The sequence below is a fragment of the Oryzias melastigma genome, linkage group LG21 (genome assembly GCF_002922805.2).
Source record: "Oryzias melastigma strain HK-1 linkage group LG21, ASM292280v2, whole genome shotgun sequence".
Taxonomy (NCBI): Eukaryota; Metazoa; Chordata; class Actinopteri; order Beloniformes; family Adrianichthyidae; genus Oryzias; species Oryzias melastigma.
In genome coordinates, this window is record NC_050532.1 from 6,796,386 (window position 1) to 6,812,565 (window position 16,180).

The window sequence follows — 16,180 nt, forward strand, 5'->3', positions numbered from 1 at the left end:
TATGCTTTTAAGTGTATGTTTTAAAATCGTGAAGATTTGAGATCATTTAGAGTCAATAAAATAAAAATGAACAAATACATTAATGAGTTTGATCATCTGTAAAGTTTTAAATTAAAACTTTTCAGTAACATTGGATCTCAAATATTTTCTGACTCAGTCGTCATTAGAAACAAGCACCTATGACTGAGTAGTGACATTTCCAACGGCCTTGAACGCAGCAGACCTGCTGTTTAGGTGCTGCAGCTTCAGACGGACTTTATTTCCTCCGCGAGCTCACCGAGCGCAGCAGGCGCGCGCGCGGACAGCACGGGATAAGTTGGATTTTTATTCCTTTTAACTTATAAAGCCGCACCTGTCAGACACTTTATTCATTTATTTACTTTTACAAAAAGCAGAGGAAACTTTGAAAGTTTTTGTTTTAATTACTAATGGACTAACCCAGGATTAAGTCAGAAGACAAGTGGATTTTACGCACGAAACTCTCCAGGACGCAGAGCGAGGACACTTTTGGACATCCCCCCTCGGTTCCATTGATTTTTTTTATTTATGTATCTTTTCAATGGACAGCTTCTAGTCCTTTTTGACGCATGTGACTGCCACCATGCCGTCTCCTCGGGCGCGCAGGGCTCCTTGGGAGGACTCTGGACTGGTAAAAATGTTACAAGGTCGTTAAATTTATTGGAACGTGACTGGCGGATATGAACTTTCTCCGTGATGATTGTGGGCGCACTGGTTAATGATTGACAGCAGTTGTTGGACTCTGGATAAACTGGATTTACTATTGAGAAGCTAAAAGGTGGTATTTTGGGGGGAGAGTACAATGAAACTGTGACACTACCAGAAGAACTTGGCAGAGATTTGCATTGATTTCCTGCAGATAGATTCTGATTTTAAAGCTCCTTACAGTGGGACTCATGCTGCTCAGGTTGGGGGTTCTGCAGCAGCTGCTGCTGCTGCTCATCCAGAGTCCTGGTCTGACGTTGGCTGCATCCAAAGACCTGGTGTGTGAGCCCATCACCGTCCCCATGTGTAAGGGCATTGGCTACAACTTGACTTACATGCCTAATAAGTTCAACCATGACACCCAGGAGGAGGTGGGACTGGAGGTGCACCAGTTCTGGCCTCTGGTCCGCATCCGCTGCTCCCCAGACCTGCTCTTCTTCCTGTGCAGCATGTACACCCCCATCTGCCTGCCGGACTACCGAAAGCCTCTTCCTCCCTGCCGCTCTGTGTGCGAACGGGCCAAACGGGGCTGCTCCCCCCTCATGAGCCAGTATGGCTTCGAGTGGCCGGAGAGGATGAGCTGTGAGGGGCTCCCCCAGCTCGGGGACGAGACCCTGTGCATGGACCAAAACAGCAGCGAGGCCACCACCTCGGCTCCACCGTTCCCCAAGTCCACCCCGAAGGTCCGGACCAGACCCCCCAGTCCATCGCAGTGCGACAGAGAGTGCCGCTGTCGGGACCCCCTCATCCCCATCAAGCGGGAATCCCACGCTCTCTTCGGCCGGGTCCAGACTGGACCGCTGCCCAACTGCGCCTTGCCCTGCCACCTGCCGTACTTCTCAGCGGATGAACGGGCCTTCACCAGCTTCTGGGTGGGACTGTGGTCCGTGCTGTGCTTCATCTCCACCCTCACCACCGTCGCCACCTTCCTCATCGACATGGAGCGCTTCAAGTACCCAGAGAGGCCCATCATCTTCTTGGCCGCCTGCTACCTCTTCGTCTCCTTGGGTTACATCATCCGGCTGGTGGCGGGTCACGAGCGGGTGGCCTGTGGCGCCGGCGGCACCAGCCAGCTGCACATCCTCTATGACGCCACAGGCCCCGCCCTGTGCACCCTGGTCTTCTTGTTGGTGTATTTCTTTGGGATGGCCAGCTCCATCTGGTGGGTGGTGTTGTCCTTCACCTGGTTTCTGGCTGCAGGGATGAAGTGGGGCAGCGAAGCCATCGCCGGATACTCGCAGTACTTCCACCTGGCCGCGTGGCTCATCCCCAGCGTCAAGTCCATCCTGGTCCTGGCCCTCAGCTCTGTGGACGGAGACCCTGTAGCCGGGATCTGCTATGTGGGAAACCAGAATCTGGAGAACCTGAGGGGATTCGTACTCGCCCCTTTAGTGGTTTACCTCTTTACCGGCTCGCTTTTTCTCCTCGCTGGTTTCGTTTCTTTGTTCCGCATCAGGAGCATCATCAAACAAGGAGGTACAAAGACGGACAAGCTGGAGCGGCTGATGATCCGGATCGGCCTCTTCACGGTGCTGTACACCGTCCCCGCCACGGTGGTGGTGGCCTGCCTGGTCTACGAGCAGCACTACCGGCCCAGCTGGGAGCGAGCCCTGGCCTGCTCCTGCCCGCTGGAGCGACAGCGCTCCATCCGAGGTCCGGACTACGCTGTTTTCATGCTCAAGTACTTCATGTGCCTGGTGGTGGGCATCACGTCTGGAGTCTGGATCTGGTCCGGAAAAACTCTGGAGTCTTGGAGGAGCTTCGTGGCTCGATGCTGCCCCTGCTGGCCGCACAAGGCCACCGCACCCCCATCCATGTACAGCGAGGCCAGCACGGCTTTGACCGGACACACCGGAACCGGACTGTCATCAGGGATGTACCACAAGGCGCATCAGTCCCACATATGAGCCCACATTGGGAAGGATTTTCCGAAGACTCGTCCGGTTAAACCACATTTCCCTTTTCTAAAAACAATAAGTCAAACTTAAAAAAAAAAAAGCTAGAATGGTTGATATATTTGACGAAAACAAAACAGGAGTTGTCAGAATTTATATAAAAAAGGAGACAGAGCCTTTATGTAGCATCTGATCTTTGTTTAAAGCGATTTCAGCCACTGAAAGTGAAGCTGTAACTAAACACCTCGCTCAGAAAAAACCTTTAATAAATCCATATTGGAGCTCCGTATGCTTCCTTTTCCTGAAGACTGACAGAAAGATATTTATTGATGTAAATATTGTATCTAGTTGTTGTAAAACAGATAAAAAGACATTTGTGTAGTTTATCTGGAGTTCTATTTCCACAGAAGCAAAGTGATTTGTAAAATAAATAAAGAGCTGCTGTTGGTTTTGACTTAAATGAAATGAATTTTTATTTTTTATTTGACCTGGAAACTCATTGTTTCATGTCTGTGAAATCAATAAATGCACCCATCAAAGCTTCACCAGGAAGTGGAGTCTGGTCTTTAGCGCCATCTGTTTGTGGGAGGAGAAAATGCTTCTCATGGATTATTTGTAAAATGGTTTAGATTGAATATTTCTCATTTTTTCCATCATAGAGTCAGAGAAATTTTACTTTTGGAACAGAAATCTAGTTTATCGTGGCATTAAGGTATAATCCAGAAAAAAATCTATATTTTTGGGGATTTTTATTCCATTTGGATATAAATAGACCTGAGGATGTCATTTTAGACTAAAAGCATCTTGAAAGCATTCTATATTTATGGAAAAATTAAAATAACCTCAAACAAACAAAAACTTTAATATATTTCACTTAAAAATGTAATCGTGAGAAAACAAAAGCTTTCCTCTGTAAAATAAATCAGACTGTAAAAAAGGGATTTTATGCTTTAATGTAAGAACTAAAAAGATGCGTTTCTGTAAAGACTTGTGGTAATAAATGTCTGAATACGAATGAAAGCTGATATGTTTGTTCTGCTTTTCTTTTTTGGTGTGAATTCAGACTTTTATTGTGAAAATAAAACTATCAGGATGTCAGGTTTGGAGAGGATCTCCAGCATGTCTGTTATGTGCTTCATTAATGGGTTATGAATATAAAATGTTTCCTGCTGTGCATTTTAACACTTAAACACAAAAACATTTAAATAAAAATATAAGATGAAAACGAAAAAACGTAAGCACATGTGGATGCAATTTAAAAAAAAAAAAAAATAAGGTTTATCCCCAAACAATAGAAGAGAAAACGGCAACAACAAACGTTTGTTAAATGATTAGTGTTTATTTAAAATAGTTCATTTGCTAACTCCTTTCTTTTATCATTAAAAAGAAGAAACATTTCACAGCTAGGAGCCTACATAGTAAGCAAACATGAGGCAGGCGTCCATCACCCCCCCCCCACCCCCCGGGTCTGTAGTGATGGAGGACTCTCAGAGACGAGTCAGGATGAACGCGTGGATCTGAAGATCAGGCGTCGCTCGTTTGTTTCCATTCATTTTTAGTTCTTATTTTTCAAAATAAAATCACTTGATCTGGACTGTTTTAAGCCAAAATAAAGCCTGTTGAGACAAATGTAAACAGATCAATACTTTAGATGAACAGGTGTAAAGAGAAAACATAAAAAGCTCAGTGTTTCTTCCACTCGTGTCACCTAAAAGTGAAAGAGAACCTGAAAACCTTCAGTCCAGCCTCCTGATCTGCTGACATCAGCAGATTTCTTTCTTCTTGAATCAGCTCCTAAAGTGTTGCAGTTTGTTTAAAGGTTTGATGCTCAGTCCATCTGCAGCGACAGGAAACGCCTCCGATTCACACCCTTCAGTCATATCGTTATACTATGAGAGTAAATATGTATTTGTGAGGAAAAATATAAAAAGAGAGAAAATAAAGTGTTGTGATCGTGTACTGAACTCCTGGAAAAGCCGTTAAAATCAATCATTTCTTAGAGCTTTTCAACAGAAAAGCAGCAGATTGGTAAAAATGACATTTATTCTGAAAGCCTGAGGAGGATCCCTGTCATTCTGTGATATGTTAAAACATTTAAAGGACGCATGAATTAATCCGAGGATTCATCCACGCTGGTTTAACGTAACCACGACGAATTGTCACATGGGAACAGCTTTTAAATGGCCAACATGGAAGTGAAGCGATGGATCTTTTAGTCTCTTTTGCAGGTTTAGCTCCACGTTAAGAAGTACTCTGATTACCGGCGCCGCTCGCCTCTTTACAGTAACAGAATTGAGAACTGCCTTTGCTCGATGGCGAGCAGTTAAGTAAAAACTTTGTTTCATTAGAAGTCCTTCAGTGTCTTAACACTTCCTCAAAGAAACAATCAAAACAATAAATAAACAATTGATAAAGATGAGAATAAAATGGTAACATGTCATCAACCACGCTTTCAAGTTTTCGCGGGGAATCACAGTGCAGGCCGGTTTCCCGGGCAGCGTCCTGGTTGGCGTGGTCGCTGCGACCTAGCTTTAGGAGAGCACGGCGTTGGAGCGGCGGATGCCTATCAGGTTGTCGGCGCTCAGCGATCGCCTCATGGCGGCTCGACTTAGGTCTTTGTATTTGTCCTCACACAGTCTAGAAATGGCCTGGAGGGAAAAAATGAAGAAATGCGTCAAAATAAATGATTTAGATGAACAAACAAATCTCCTGACGCACATTTGATGTCCATGACAACTATTTTTAGAGAGGGCTTTTGGTTATTCGGGTGACATCACATCCTGTTAGTACTGTGGAGGCAACAGTGAGTCATGTGACCAAGTCTTTGGCCTGAGAACGTATCCATTTAACCAGTTTACCCACAAACCTAAGAGTTTTACATGTTTATCAAATTATTCAAGTTCCAATTTTTCATCCGGCCTAAAAACTATACTTATGTTAGAAAGTAAAACTACAAACATATTTTATCTCCTGATCTGTGGGTAGAAATACGATCCAAATGTATGAGGACCTTCTTAAACCAGCTCACCTCTAGTTTTTGAGCTCGCTGGTTGTTGAGGGGCTCCAAGGGGAAGTTCAGGTTGTTGTCTTCAGCCAGCTGTCGCAGGTCAAAGTAGTACTTGGCGTAAACACTGGCTGGGACATTTATGTTAAACTGGAGGAGTTCCAGGAACTGGCGCTCCATCTCATTCCTGAAAGAAGAATCGGGAGTTAGTCCGTCACTCTGAATTTAAATATTCCTTCTGGACTCGCTGGACGCACTTCTATGATGCTGTTTTTAAAGACCCAACCAGATGAAAACTGTGTTTTTAACATGTTCTCGTGACATTTTTCTGATAATAGAGGACATTTATAACAAAACAAATGTCCGTTTAAATTTGCTTTTTTGGGAATTTATTTATTTAAATCGTTGTGAATTAGGAGCAGACAAATAAAATGGTGTTGGAGAAAGATTTTATTTGTGGCGTAGAAGCTACAATGGAAGACCACAAGCTCCTCCCTCTGCTCCATTCTGATGCATCCACTTTAATAGATCCATGAACATCTTTGTTTTTCTTCATCTGAGCTCATATCTGGTTAAAAACTGTACAGCTGGATTATTCCACTGGAAATGTTAGGTCCTAAGGGGCTATAAGCCAGTGAGAGACCTTGTGAGCAAAGAATCTTCAGTTATGGGTAATGAGAAGTAGGGGGGGGTACAAGAAAATGAAACAGGGTGCTTTAATTTTGTCTAAAAAACTGCATAAACTTAATTAAAAGACCACTGGGATTAAAATAGATCAAAAGATGACTGGAGTGAGGCTTTAAGATGCACAAATACATTGAAAGTGACATCATTCCACTTTAGTTAAAATAAAACATCATCTAAACCAAAGTAAACAATCAGCAAAAGTTTTTTTGACAAACTTTACTAAACTAAATCTGATTTTTAAGTCTAATTATGAGAAAAAAGACTTTCACAATAAAAGCAATTTAGCGTGTGATGTTACAAGAAAGGGTTTTATTTTTCAGAGGAAATGTTTTGCAAAGTTTGCAGGTAATCAGACATGCATCTCCACTTTACTCCCAACTCATCTTCAGTCATTGAAAGAAAAAAAAAAGAATCTAAGGGAGGTGGTTGCCAAGGAGACCGCATCCAAGGTGCTTTGTTGGTCAGCAAAGGCGGTAAGAGTGATGGAGAGTATGAGTGTGTGTGTGTGTGATGTCTGGTCTCCCTGGGCAACTAATGGAGCAGGCGAGAGCCGGGGCCATTATGTAGAGGCAGTGAGAGCACTTGAGACCCTCCCCTCCATTTCTCTCCGTTTCCCTCTCTGATACTCTTCCCGTCTCTCAGCCCAGACCCGAACCGACTCACAAAGACACTTCAATGGGAGCAATGAAAACAGAGCAGACGGAGCGCGGGTCAGACGGACGCGAGGGATGGGTGGGGGGGGCGAGCGCCTCGGAGGAAGAGGAGCACTCAGACTGCAGCGCACGAGCATCGTTTGAAATCACCAAAAAAACAAGAGCGGAGCCCTCAACCTCTTTTTACACACAATCACGGGAAAAGCAATTGTAGGAAATAAAGTAGAGACGGTCCGAGTGCAGAGCCTGGACTCTTCAGTGGCTTATAGCCAGAGAGTGGAGATGCTGGGGCTGCCATCTATTCCAGCTCTATTTCCGTCTGCTTTAAGTGCATCTTGTTGAGGCAGAGGCAGAGCCAGCACTCTGCCACATTTGTTAGGATCATATGTCAAAAACACACACTTTTGAGTGGGTTAGCAAAGACGGAGACTATGAGGTCACTCTAAGTTCAAGTTTATCAGTCAGATTTTCTGATCTGTTACACTCAAAGTAAACATTCGGTTATTTCTACTCTTTCTGCTTCTAACTCACATGTCTTCCACGGTGATGTCTTTGAGGATCTGACAGTAGTCCACGTTCCACACGGCCTGGTCGTCCCACACCTTGGAGGCTAACAGGATGGCTCCCAGAACGATGCGCTTCCAGCTGGCCGGGCAGATGTCCAGCTCAGCGTAGGTCAGCAGACGCTCCAGGTACACCTGAATGAGGACCAGAACAAATGTTTTAGCAAATACACACTTTCTTTATGATTCCATTCTGTTAAAACCAAAAACACTATTTATGTCCACTGAGAAATTGTCTTTTTGCAACAAAAAAAAAATCAGCAAAAAATTAAACTTTTGAAACCAGAAGCAAAAAAGAAACCTAAAATATATTAAAAAAACTTAAAGGAAAAAAAACAGTAATATAAACCATAACAATCAGAATCTGCTAAACATTTGAATTTCTGATAATCTCCCATCACCAAATATCAGTTAAATATCAAGTTGTTCCTCTAAAATGAGGAGAGACCATTATTAGCACTTTACTGTCCTCTTGTGGCCATGAAATGCAACAACACCCAATTCCACAACTGATTATGTTGTACTAGATTCACAAATAAATATTTTGCATAATTCTAGCAAATGAAACATTTTTACCCCAAAAAACAATGAAAGTACAATCAAATACGAGTTTTTTTTACTTACGAGTGTGACGATGGCGCATTCTGCTGTGAGCTGCGCGGCGCTGAACAGCGTCCTGACAAAGCGGTAGATCAGCTTGTGTTCCGGGTCCACGTAGGCGTAGTTGTCTGGCACGGGCTCTCTCTGTGATGGAGGAAACAGACCATCAACCCTCCAAACAGAAGCAGTTTTTACTGACATGAACATCACAGCAGAAAGACAAAAACATGACTAAAAATGTTCATATTTACTGCATCATCTCATTTAAAAAAGTGTGTTTTACGGACTCGTTCAGAAAGTACCAGCAGCATACTCACTGATAAGGGGTGCAACTTCTCATCAAAGATGTCCATTGATCTGTCAGAATCTCTACAGAACAAACAGACTGTCAGCAAACTGAACGTCTTTCTACAACACAATCATACTATGAAACAAAAGACTGAAATCCCACCTGTTCTTGATGTGGTAGTATATGGCTAAAGTGACACTGGAATCAAACAAAAATCATGAGTTTCTGTTTCATTGATCAATCACAGAGGTCTGTTAAGTAATTTGTGATTTTACTTTACAAACGATGTTTGTGTTTACTTATCAGTGCTTTATGGTTGTGTTTCTGTAAGAGGGCTCCTCACCACTTGATTGTGCTTTTCAGATTTGGCTGACTGACGGTGCTGTCGTCGATGAAGATGGTGGAACATGAGCTGTACTTCTTTGAAAGGGGACCAGGTGACACCTAAACACAGAGAAACAACATGAAATGAAGGAGAAACACTGATCTCTGAATATTGATAGAATACTACACGTTTTAAAAAAAATAAAGCATCAAAGACACTTGGTTTTTTTTGCATCAACAGGACTGAAAAAAATATATATTTGTTTAAAGTGAGAAGGAATTTTACTGCAGAATCTGCTGGAATTACGTTGATCACGTTTGTGATTTAGTTTTAAATCTTTATAAAAACATGGTTTTCCACTTGTTTGGCATGGAGGTCAGAGTAGACGATGGTGGATTGAAAGTTTTGACCAAACCTCTATAAATGAGTTAAAATATTGTAATACTGAGAACAAAACTGGATCAGTTGAGCTGTTTCACCTAAAGAGATGTGGTTCCTAAAGTGACCTGTGGGGGCGCTGCATGCATTGATAAATACAGACTGAATACTGAGCTGCACACTCACATGACTGAAGTGGTTTATGTGGTTGCTTTTCCTCTTGTCCCGCACTGCAAGAGGAGAGAAGTTTTTAAAAAACTGTAAAAGTCAACAGCAACAAACGAATAAAGTCCTTCTTCCTGAAGGTGAATGCTTCAGCTCCACAGCAGATAGTCAGGTAAAAAAAACATCCTGAAACCAGGAAAATTCTGAATCGAACACTTGTCAATCTTAAACAAACTAATATAAGATTCATGAAAGAGTCATCCCACTAAAATAAATTAGTCTTTAAAGTTAGGTCACAGAAGTTACATTAATTTTTAGAAAGAGTGTTGGTTAATTTTTCAGTGGAAACGGACCAAATTATTGTGCAACAAGCCACCTAGTGGCTAATTTGTGAACTGTTTTTAAACCTTCCATAACAGACTCCTTGTTTGTTCAGAAAAAAACATTTCAATAGTCAGTATTTCTGTCTGAAAACAACGACAAGTCATCTAATCCACTAAGAAATAGTCATCAACAAGATTAGCTTGTTTTTAACTTTATCAGCACTTCTGGATGGTCCACAGGAGCTGAGATATTCAGCACTGAGGGAGATGAAAGAGTTCTGGCATGGCAGCAGAAAGGAGGTGATGACTGATGTTTTATTTGACTAAGGATGTGGTTACTTTTAAAGTTATGGAAATGCATGACCAGAAAACCGCATCACAGCTCTTCTGGAAGCTTTCAATTAGGTTATGCTAGCACGTTGCTATTTTTTAGGTTAAAATATTGGATGAAAGTCAATATTTTGGTGGTGGATTAGGATTCTACTAAAGATCATCCAACATTCCCATCATGCATCAGCTGAATGTTACCTCACATATCAGTGGAGCTCACGTGTGGATCACTCACCGTCTGTCTGGGACTTGCTGAGGAAGAGGGTGCTTGCTCGAGCGTGATCTGATGGGTTACACTCCAGGGCCAACTCTGGAAATACACAAAGGGGTTTTCAATAAATCAAAAAACATTTAGATGACTGTGGTGGTTCTATTTTATACAACTGTTCATTTCAAATTCATTGTTTCTTGCAGAAAATGAAGAAAACTCAACAGGCAGATTTCATTTTAGCTTTTGAATCCTGTTTGATGAAAACTGAGGATGCAGTTTTAGACTCACAGAAAACGGATCAACGTTTAATCTTTAACTTTAGTTCTATTCTTGGGTTTGAAAATGTAACTTTCCTGTGAACTTTATACAAGTTTGATCACAGACGTACAAAAATCAAACTCATCCAGACAGTAATCAGGGACTATAAACTCCAGCCAACTGTTTCTAGACTAGATCAGGGGTGTCAAACTTAATCACACAGGGGCCAAAATCTAAAACACGCCTTAGCTCGCCGATCGAACAGGATAAACATTTATTGAACACATTAAAACTATTTTTTTAACTTCAAAACTGTAACTTCTTAACATAATTATGAACTACATATATAGCATTACCTGTGATAATGCTAGTGTGAATGCTGTAAGCTGAATGTGGCCACTGAATATGCTAGAATTGATAGCTAAAAACACTGAAGCTGATAGCTGAAAACATTGAAGTTAATAACTAAAAATGCTGAAGCTGATAGCTGAAAACACTGAAGCTGATAGCCAGCTAAAATATTAGCTAAATGTCAACTAAGCCTAAAAATAAATAAATAAATTTGATTAGCCAAAACAGCTAGCATGTAGCTGAGAAAAATAGCTAAACTTCAAAATAGCCAAAAAAACTGAAAAAAAGCCTAAATTAGCCAAACTGCTAGCATGTAGCTGAAATAAACTCAAAAGCTAAAATAAAGCTAAACTTAAAATAGCCTAAAAAAATCTAAAAGTAAATGCCAAAATAGTCCAAACAGCTCGCAAAATGCCAATTTTTAAAACTTTAAAACCGTAACTTTTTAACATAATTATGAATAATAAAAAGGCAGGAATATTATTCCAGAATAAATCAATTGAAATCTTAAATAACTTTCAATATTTTACTCTCCATAAAAATATATTTTGTCAGAATGATACAAGTTAGAAATAAGCACAAGATAGCATCACACCATTAATAACAATAAATTAAAATGATCTGGAGGGCCAGATATTATTACCCAGAGGGCCTTGACTTTGATACATGTGGACTAGATAGTGATGAAAGCATAAACAACAACAATCAGTCACTTCTGTTTCTAAATCCTTCCAAGCTGCAGATTACTGAGTGATGGAAGAGTTTGTCATCCACAGAAGACGAGGAATGCGAGGAGGATTGTGGGATGCGTTTTGACCCCGAACCATCCAACAGCTGGACTCACCAGCCCGTCAGTAATATAAATGGAATGATGACCAGGGATCAACAGAGCGCAACGACCAAACTGAAAATGCAAAAGAGAGTTTAAAGCTATGTTCACCTCGCCAGTATGCGTTCAACCAGCCACTTTCAGTGCAAAGTCTATGTAAACGGGCATAAAAGCATGTTTTAGGCTTTCGCGTTCAAAATTCTCTTGTTTAAGCGCAAGTTTTTACTACTGTTTTCAGGCTCTACTTACAAACCATGTGGCCATTGAACACACATTGCAAGTTAAATCTGGTCAAACTTTGACCAATCAAAGACTGTGATTTGGTAGTGACATATGGATGCCTTTCCTTTTAATTCATAAAAGGGACAACTGTTCAAAAACTGATCATGGAGGACAAATTAATAATTGCAGTTTGTGTCCGGGCGGATTTATGTGACATCAATTCTTTCATATTTTAGAACTGAGCTGTGAAAGAAAAAGACCGGAGCAAGATTCACCAGATTCAACATTTCGTACCAAGCCTCGTCCAACTGTAGGTGGTGGACATGCGCTAGTAAAAAATAGAAGAAGCCCTTCCCTACTTGTCCAGTGTGAACACTATAGGCTAAACGTACAGTCAAGAACCTGTGTCAAATACTTGGTCTGTTTGCACTTTAGCTTCAAACCTAATTGTATATCTTGGTCTGTAATACCTTAATGAGGTCACTCGGGAGGACGTCACAGACGGCCCAGAATAATCTCCTCCTTCCTCCAACCCCAAATCCAAACAAATTGGGTGGTGTATGAAATGTCTATTTATCCACCAGCAGCTTTTGGATTTACTTTGCTCCACAGGCAGCAGAAAGCAAACATACTTTAAGTTCCTCAACTTAAGAGCCACAAACAAATAGTTAAATACTGTGAGAGAAGGGCAATAATATTACTGCCATGCAATCACAGTTTGGAACAAAAGCAAGACTCAGCTAAAGATTTCCCCGAGGCCAAAGAGTCGAGAGCAAACAAACAAGATCATTGATGTGCTTAAAGAAATGCTCCCTTAAAGACGCAAAAGAATGTGCGCGTTTCCCCTGGTCGGAGTGTAATGTCATTCAACAATTAAAAGAATCTGGGCCAACTTCAGCACTGAAGGGAGCAAGGAGCAGCCCCTGATCCCAGATCCCTCAGATAACATGACTTACACAACTGCTGTTCAATTCTCCCACAGATTAAAACTGTAGCATCAACCATTTCACATTTTCTTCATTGGCTTGGAAGTTCTTGTTCTCACTTGTGACAAATGTGACTAATGCTATGTGATGCAGTGTAACCAAACTCCCAAAAGTGTTTTGATCACATGCTAGAAGACATTAAACACATGATTAAAGTAAGTTTCAAACAGATTTCCAGAACAAAAGTAAGTAAGTGTATGACGTTTCTATAACCTCTGTAAATAAGGTGACTTAATATGACAACAAGAATCCACAAAACGGGGAGTAATCAGTAGGAATTTACGGATCAGATTACGATAGAGTCCTGATCCAATACTTTTGTAACACAATAAAAAAGGACAAATGCAAAACAAACAGATCTCAGTTTTCCTCTATTTTTATTTTATGAATATCTTGATAACTTATAACCTTCGTTTGTTCTCAAACTAGTGCTGGATTCTGTTGAGCTTTACAACAATAAAATGCTGTAAACCATTAATGATATATAGACTTTTAATAGTGTTTATCTGTAATAATAACCTTGAAATGTACAACACTATTCATAATAATAGGTATCTGATATTGGATCTGGATGCAACATCTAATTCGATCAAGTCTAAAACTACGTGATGATTTCCGATCACATGATGGGATTGTGTCATCCCTAGCAATCCAAAAACTGCAATAATCAGATCACTTAAGTGCACTTTAAAAATCTGATCCACAGTGTTGTTTCATTCTAGCTTCAGATTTCTATTCGTTCTTGGAGCTTAAAACATTTTTTTTAATGTGTTTTATATGTCTGATTAAATCTCCTAAGAATTAGAGATCCCTCCAGAACCAGAGCTACCCAACTAAGATCAAGAATTTGCAAATTAGGTCACACATTTCTAACGTTGATCCTCCAGAAAGAAGAAAACAAAGATAGCTGGCTTTTATACACCTGTCCTTGATCTTTTGCTATGCACTCAGATTGAGACTAGTCCTGCCATTTTTAATCTCTTTTCTTGACACTTTAATTTAAAAGAAGAAGAAGAAGAAATCTGATCGTTAAAGGGTAAATCCGACTTCTCAAAATCAGATAAATGACATAATCTGATAAAGGACATCGGATTAGGGAGTTTACGTGATCCCTTAAATAATCGGATGATTCGAAGAATCGAGTAACAATCGGATTTTTTTTAGTTTATGTAAACAATACTGATTTATATGCTCCTATAAGCTAATAAGCAAGGAGACACAAGTTTTCTTAAGTTAAAGTGTACCTTCAGGGACTTCTCTGTCGCTTATGTGCTGCAGGTAGGGCACGGTGACATCATCGCTGACTTCGGTGCTGGTCTGGATCTCCTCCAGCCGCTCCGCGGGCTGTCTGGAGGCTTGTTTGGGGCTCGACTCCGGAGAGACGCAGCATGACAACGTGTTCCCCATTCCAAAGCGGGCGTTAGCTTCGCACTATCCCAGCCAAGTCTCAGTAGTGCATGTGTATTTGTAGCTAGCTAAAGTTAGCTTCCTCCCGCCTAGTAATCATTACCGTTCGCCGGCCAGTCCAAGCACAGCGCTATCTTTGCGTGCTAAACAGCCGCCGTCCAACTCCCAGGAGCCGCATTCCTGTCCATTTGTGGTTATAAAAAAGTGCAACAGTAAAACACGGTTTCAGAGACCGTGTTCTAGGAGGAGAACCAGCGCAGTCCGGTGAAACTCCACGTATTCTAATAATAAAAGTAGTTATTTAAGAGAGAGTAGTAACTCGCCCTTCCTTCCATTCATTCATTCAATATCCGTCAGTTCCGCTAGCAGACTAGCATCAACACTAGCTAACTCTTTCCACTACTAATTATTTCCTTCAAGTTTATAAAATTTTTAAAAATAAATAAACTGGAATGCTACAAAACGTAAATTATAACATTTAAGGGTATGCAAATGTTCCAAAGACAATTTTATGAGACTTTTCCAACATTCCGAACGCACTCGACTCCCTGTGTCCTCAAATCGAGCCCGGGGATTTTGCGGCCTTCACGAAAGCCCCAAGTTAAAAAAAAATGGCAACAAAACAAGCTAAAGTGAAGAGCAAAAGTTATTTGTGGCGATTTAGTGGTTTGATGACAACGAAATAAAAAATAGACCACCGACTGTAGCGACTGTTTCCTCAATCAGGACCTCCACCCAGCCAGATTTATGCTTGAAGTATTCCGTCCTGCCACCGCCATCTGTTGCCGGATCTCACAAACAAACGCCCTGACACTGTTACGTCATCAGCTATTCCGGATATCCTCCTCTCCGATTGGATGAGAAAAATCAAAACAGATCTAATAAAACGCGCTGTCATTGGTTGATGGATCTCTCAATTAAAGGGAAACTTAAATCTAGTTTAGATGTCACAGGTACACATTTTAATAAAAAAAAAAAGGTTTTAGCCAGCCTGTATACTGCCTTTTTATTCACGCAGCCTTCCAAATTAAAATAATAAAACATAACAAAGAGGACTTTACAGAGAGCTTGCTGCAGAAAACACTGAAATTTGCTAAATGTTTGTGTGAACAAACAATTTAACTTTACTTAATGATATTGAAGGAAGATAATATAAAGTGGAGCTTTTTTCCCCTAACAATACTATTATTATCATTATTAATATTATTATTTATTTCATTCTTGTCTGATTGCTGAAATCAGACTAGTGAAACCAGTATGTTACTCTACAACTGTATTATATTTTATCTACCACTCTACAACTCTAATAGAAGTCTTCCAGTAGTTTGTAAAAGATATCTATATATAGAGATCTCCTACATATCTACTTGTTGACATATAATCTTTGGATATTTTTTAGATGTCTATTAGAATACAGCTGGACACCTCCAATACTGTTCACCATTTTTGTTGCATTGGTAATGTTACGTTGGTGTGAACAATGCAGAGTGTTGTTAAATCATTGGTCAATGCCAATTAAATAGAATTTTTTAAAAAAACATAACCATAAGCATTCAAGAGACATTTTATTTGCATTGGCAGAAATATGTAAATAGTATCATTGTGTATCTCAAAATTGAGCTATTTTGAGTGCAAAAAATTGATGTAGCCTGCACAAAAACACATATTCTGAAAAGTTTCTTTATTTATAAGGGATAGATGTTATCTAACAACATCACAGAACCATAACCAAAGAATCCAATGGAATGAATAATGTACAGTAACATCATAGGGACTTGTATATTCTTAAACAACCTTTTTAGATCCTTTCTGATGACGGAATAACAAAAAGTTATAACATCTGCGTCCCACTTATTTGAAGTCTGTGTGTTTTTTTTGTTTTTTTTTTTTGCCAAGAACTAAAATGGGATAGTAGCCAATTGCCTCCAGGTTTTGCATCTGAAATTAGAACTTAATACACAAATTAGTTTAACACAATATG

The 16,180-nt window shown here is 40.4% G+C and overlaps 2 protein-coding genes across 2 annotated transcripts; one reads left to right on the forward strand and one right to left on the reverse strand.

The window, feature by feature from the left end:
* Positions 1-247: 247 nt before the first annotated feature.
* Positions 248-3,889, forward strand: fzd5 (frizzled class receptor 5). The gene has a single exon (XM_024287273.2). The coding sequence runs from the start codon at positions 915-917 to the stop codon at positions 2,628-2,630; it is 1,716 nt and encodes a 571-aa protein (XP_024143041.1). The 5' UTR covers positions 248-914; the 3' UTR covers positions 2,631-3,889.
* Positions 3,890-4,643: 754 nt separating this feature from the next.
* Positions 4,644-15,046, reverse strand: ccnyl1 (cyclin Y-like 1). Its single transcript, XM_024287016.2, has 10 exons — positions 14,037-15,046; positions 10,171-10,245; positions 9,304-9,347; positions 8,758-8,858; positions 8,577-8,612; positions 8,443-8,494; positions 8,150-8,269; positions 7,494-7,660; positions 5,647-5,809; positions 4,644-5,266 (listed from the first exon to the last, which is right to left on the reverse strand). Exons 1-10 carry the CDS (start codon positions 14,197-14,199, stop codon positions 5,150-5,152), a joined length of 1,038 nt encoding a protein of 345 aa, XP_024142784.1. The 5' UTR covers positions 14,200-15,046; the 3' UTR covers positions 4,644-5,149.
* Positions 15,047-16,180: the final 1,134 nt, after the last annotated feature.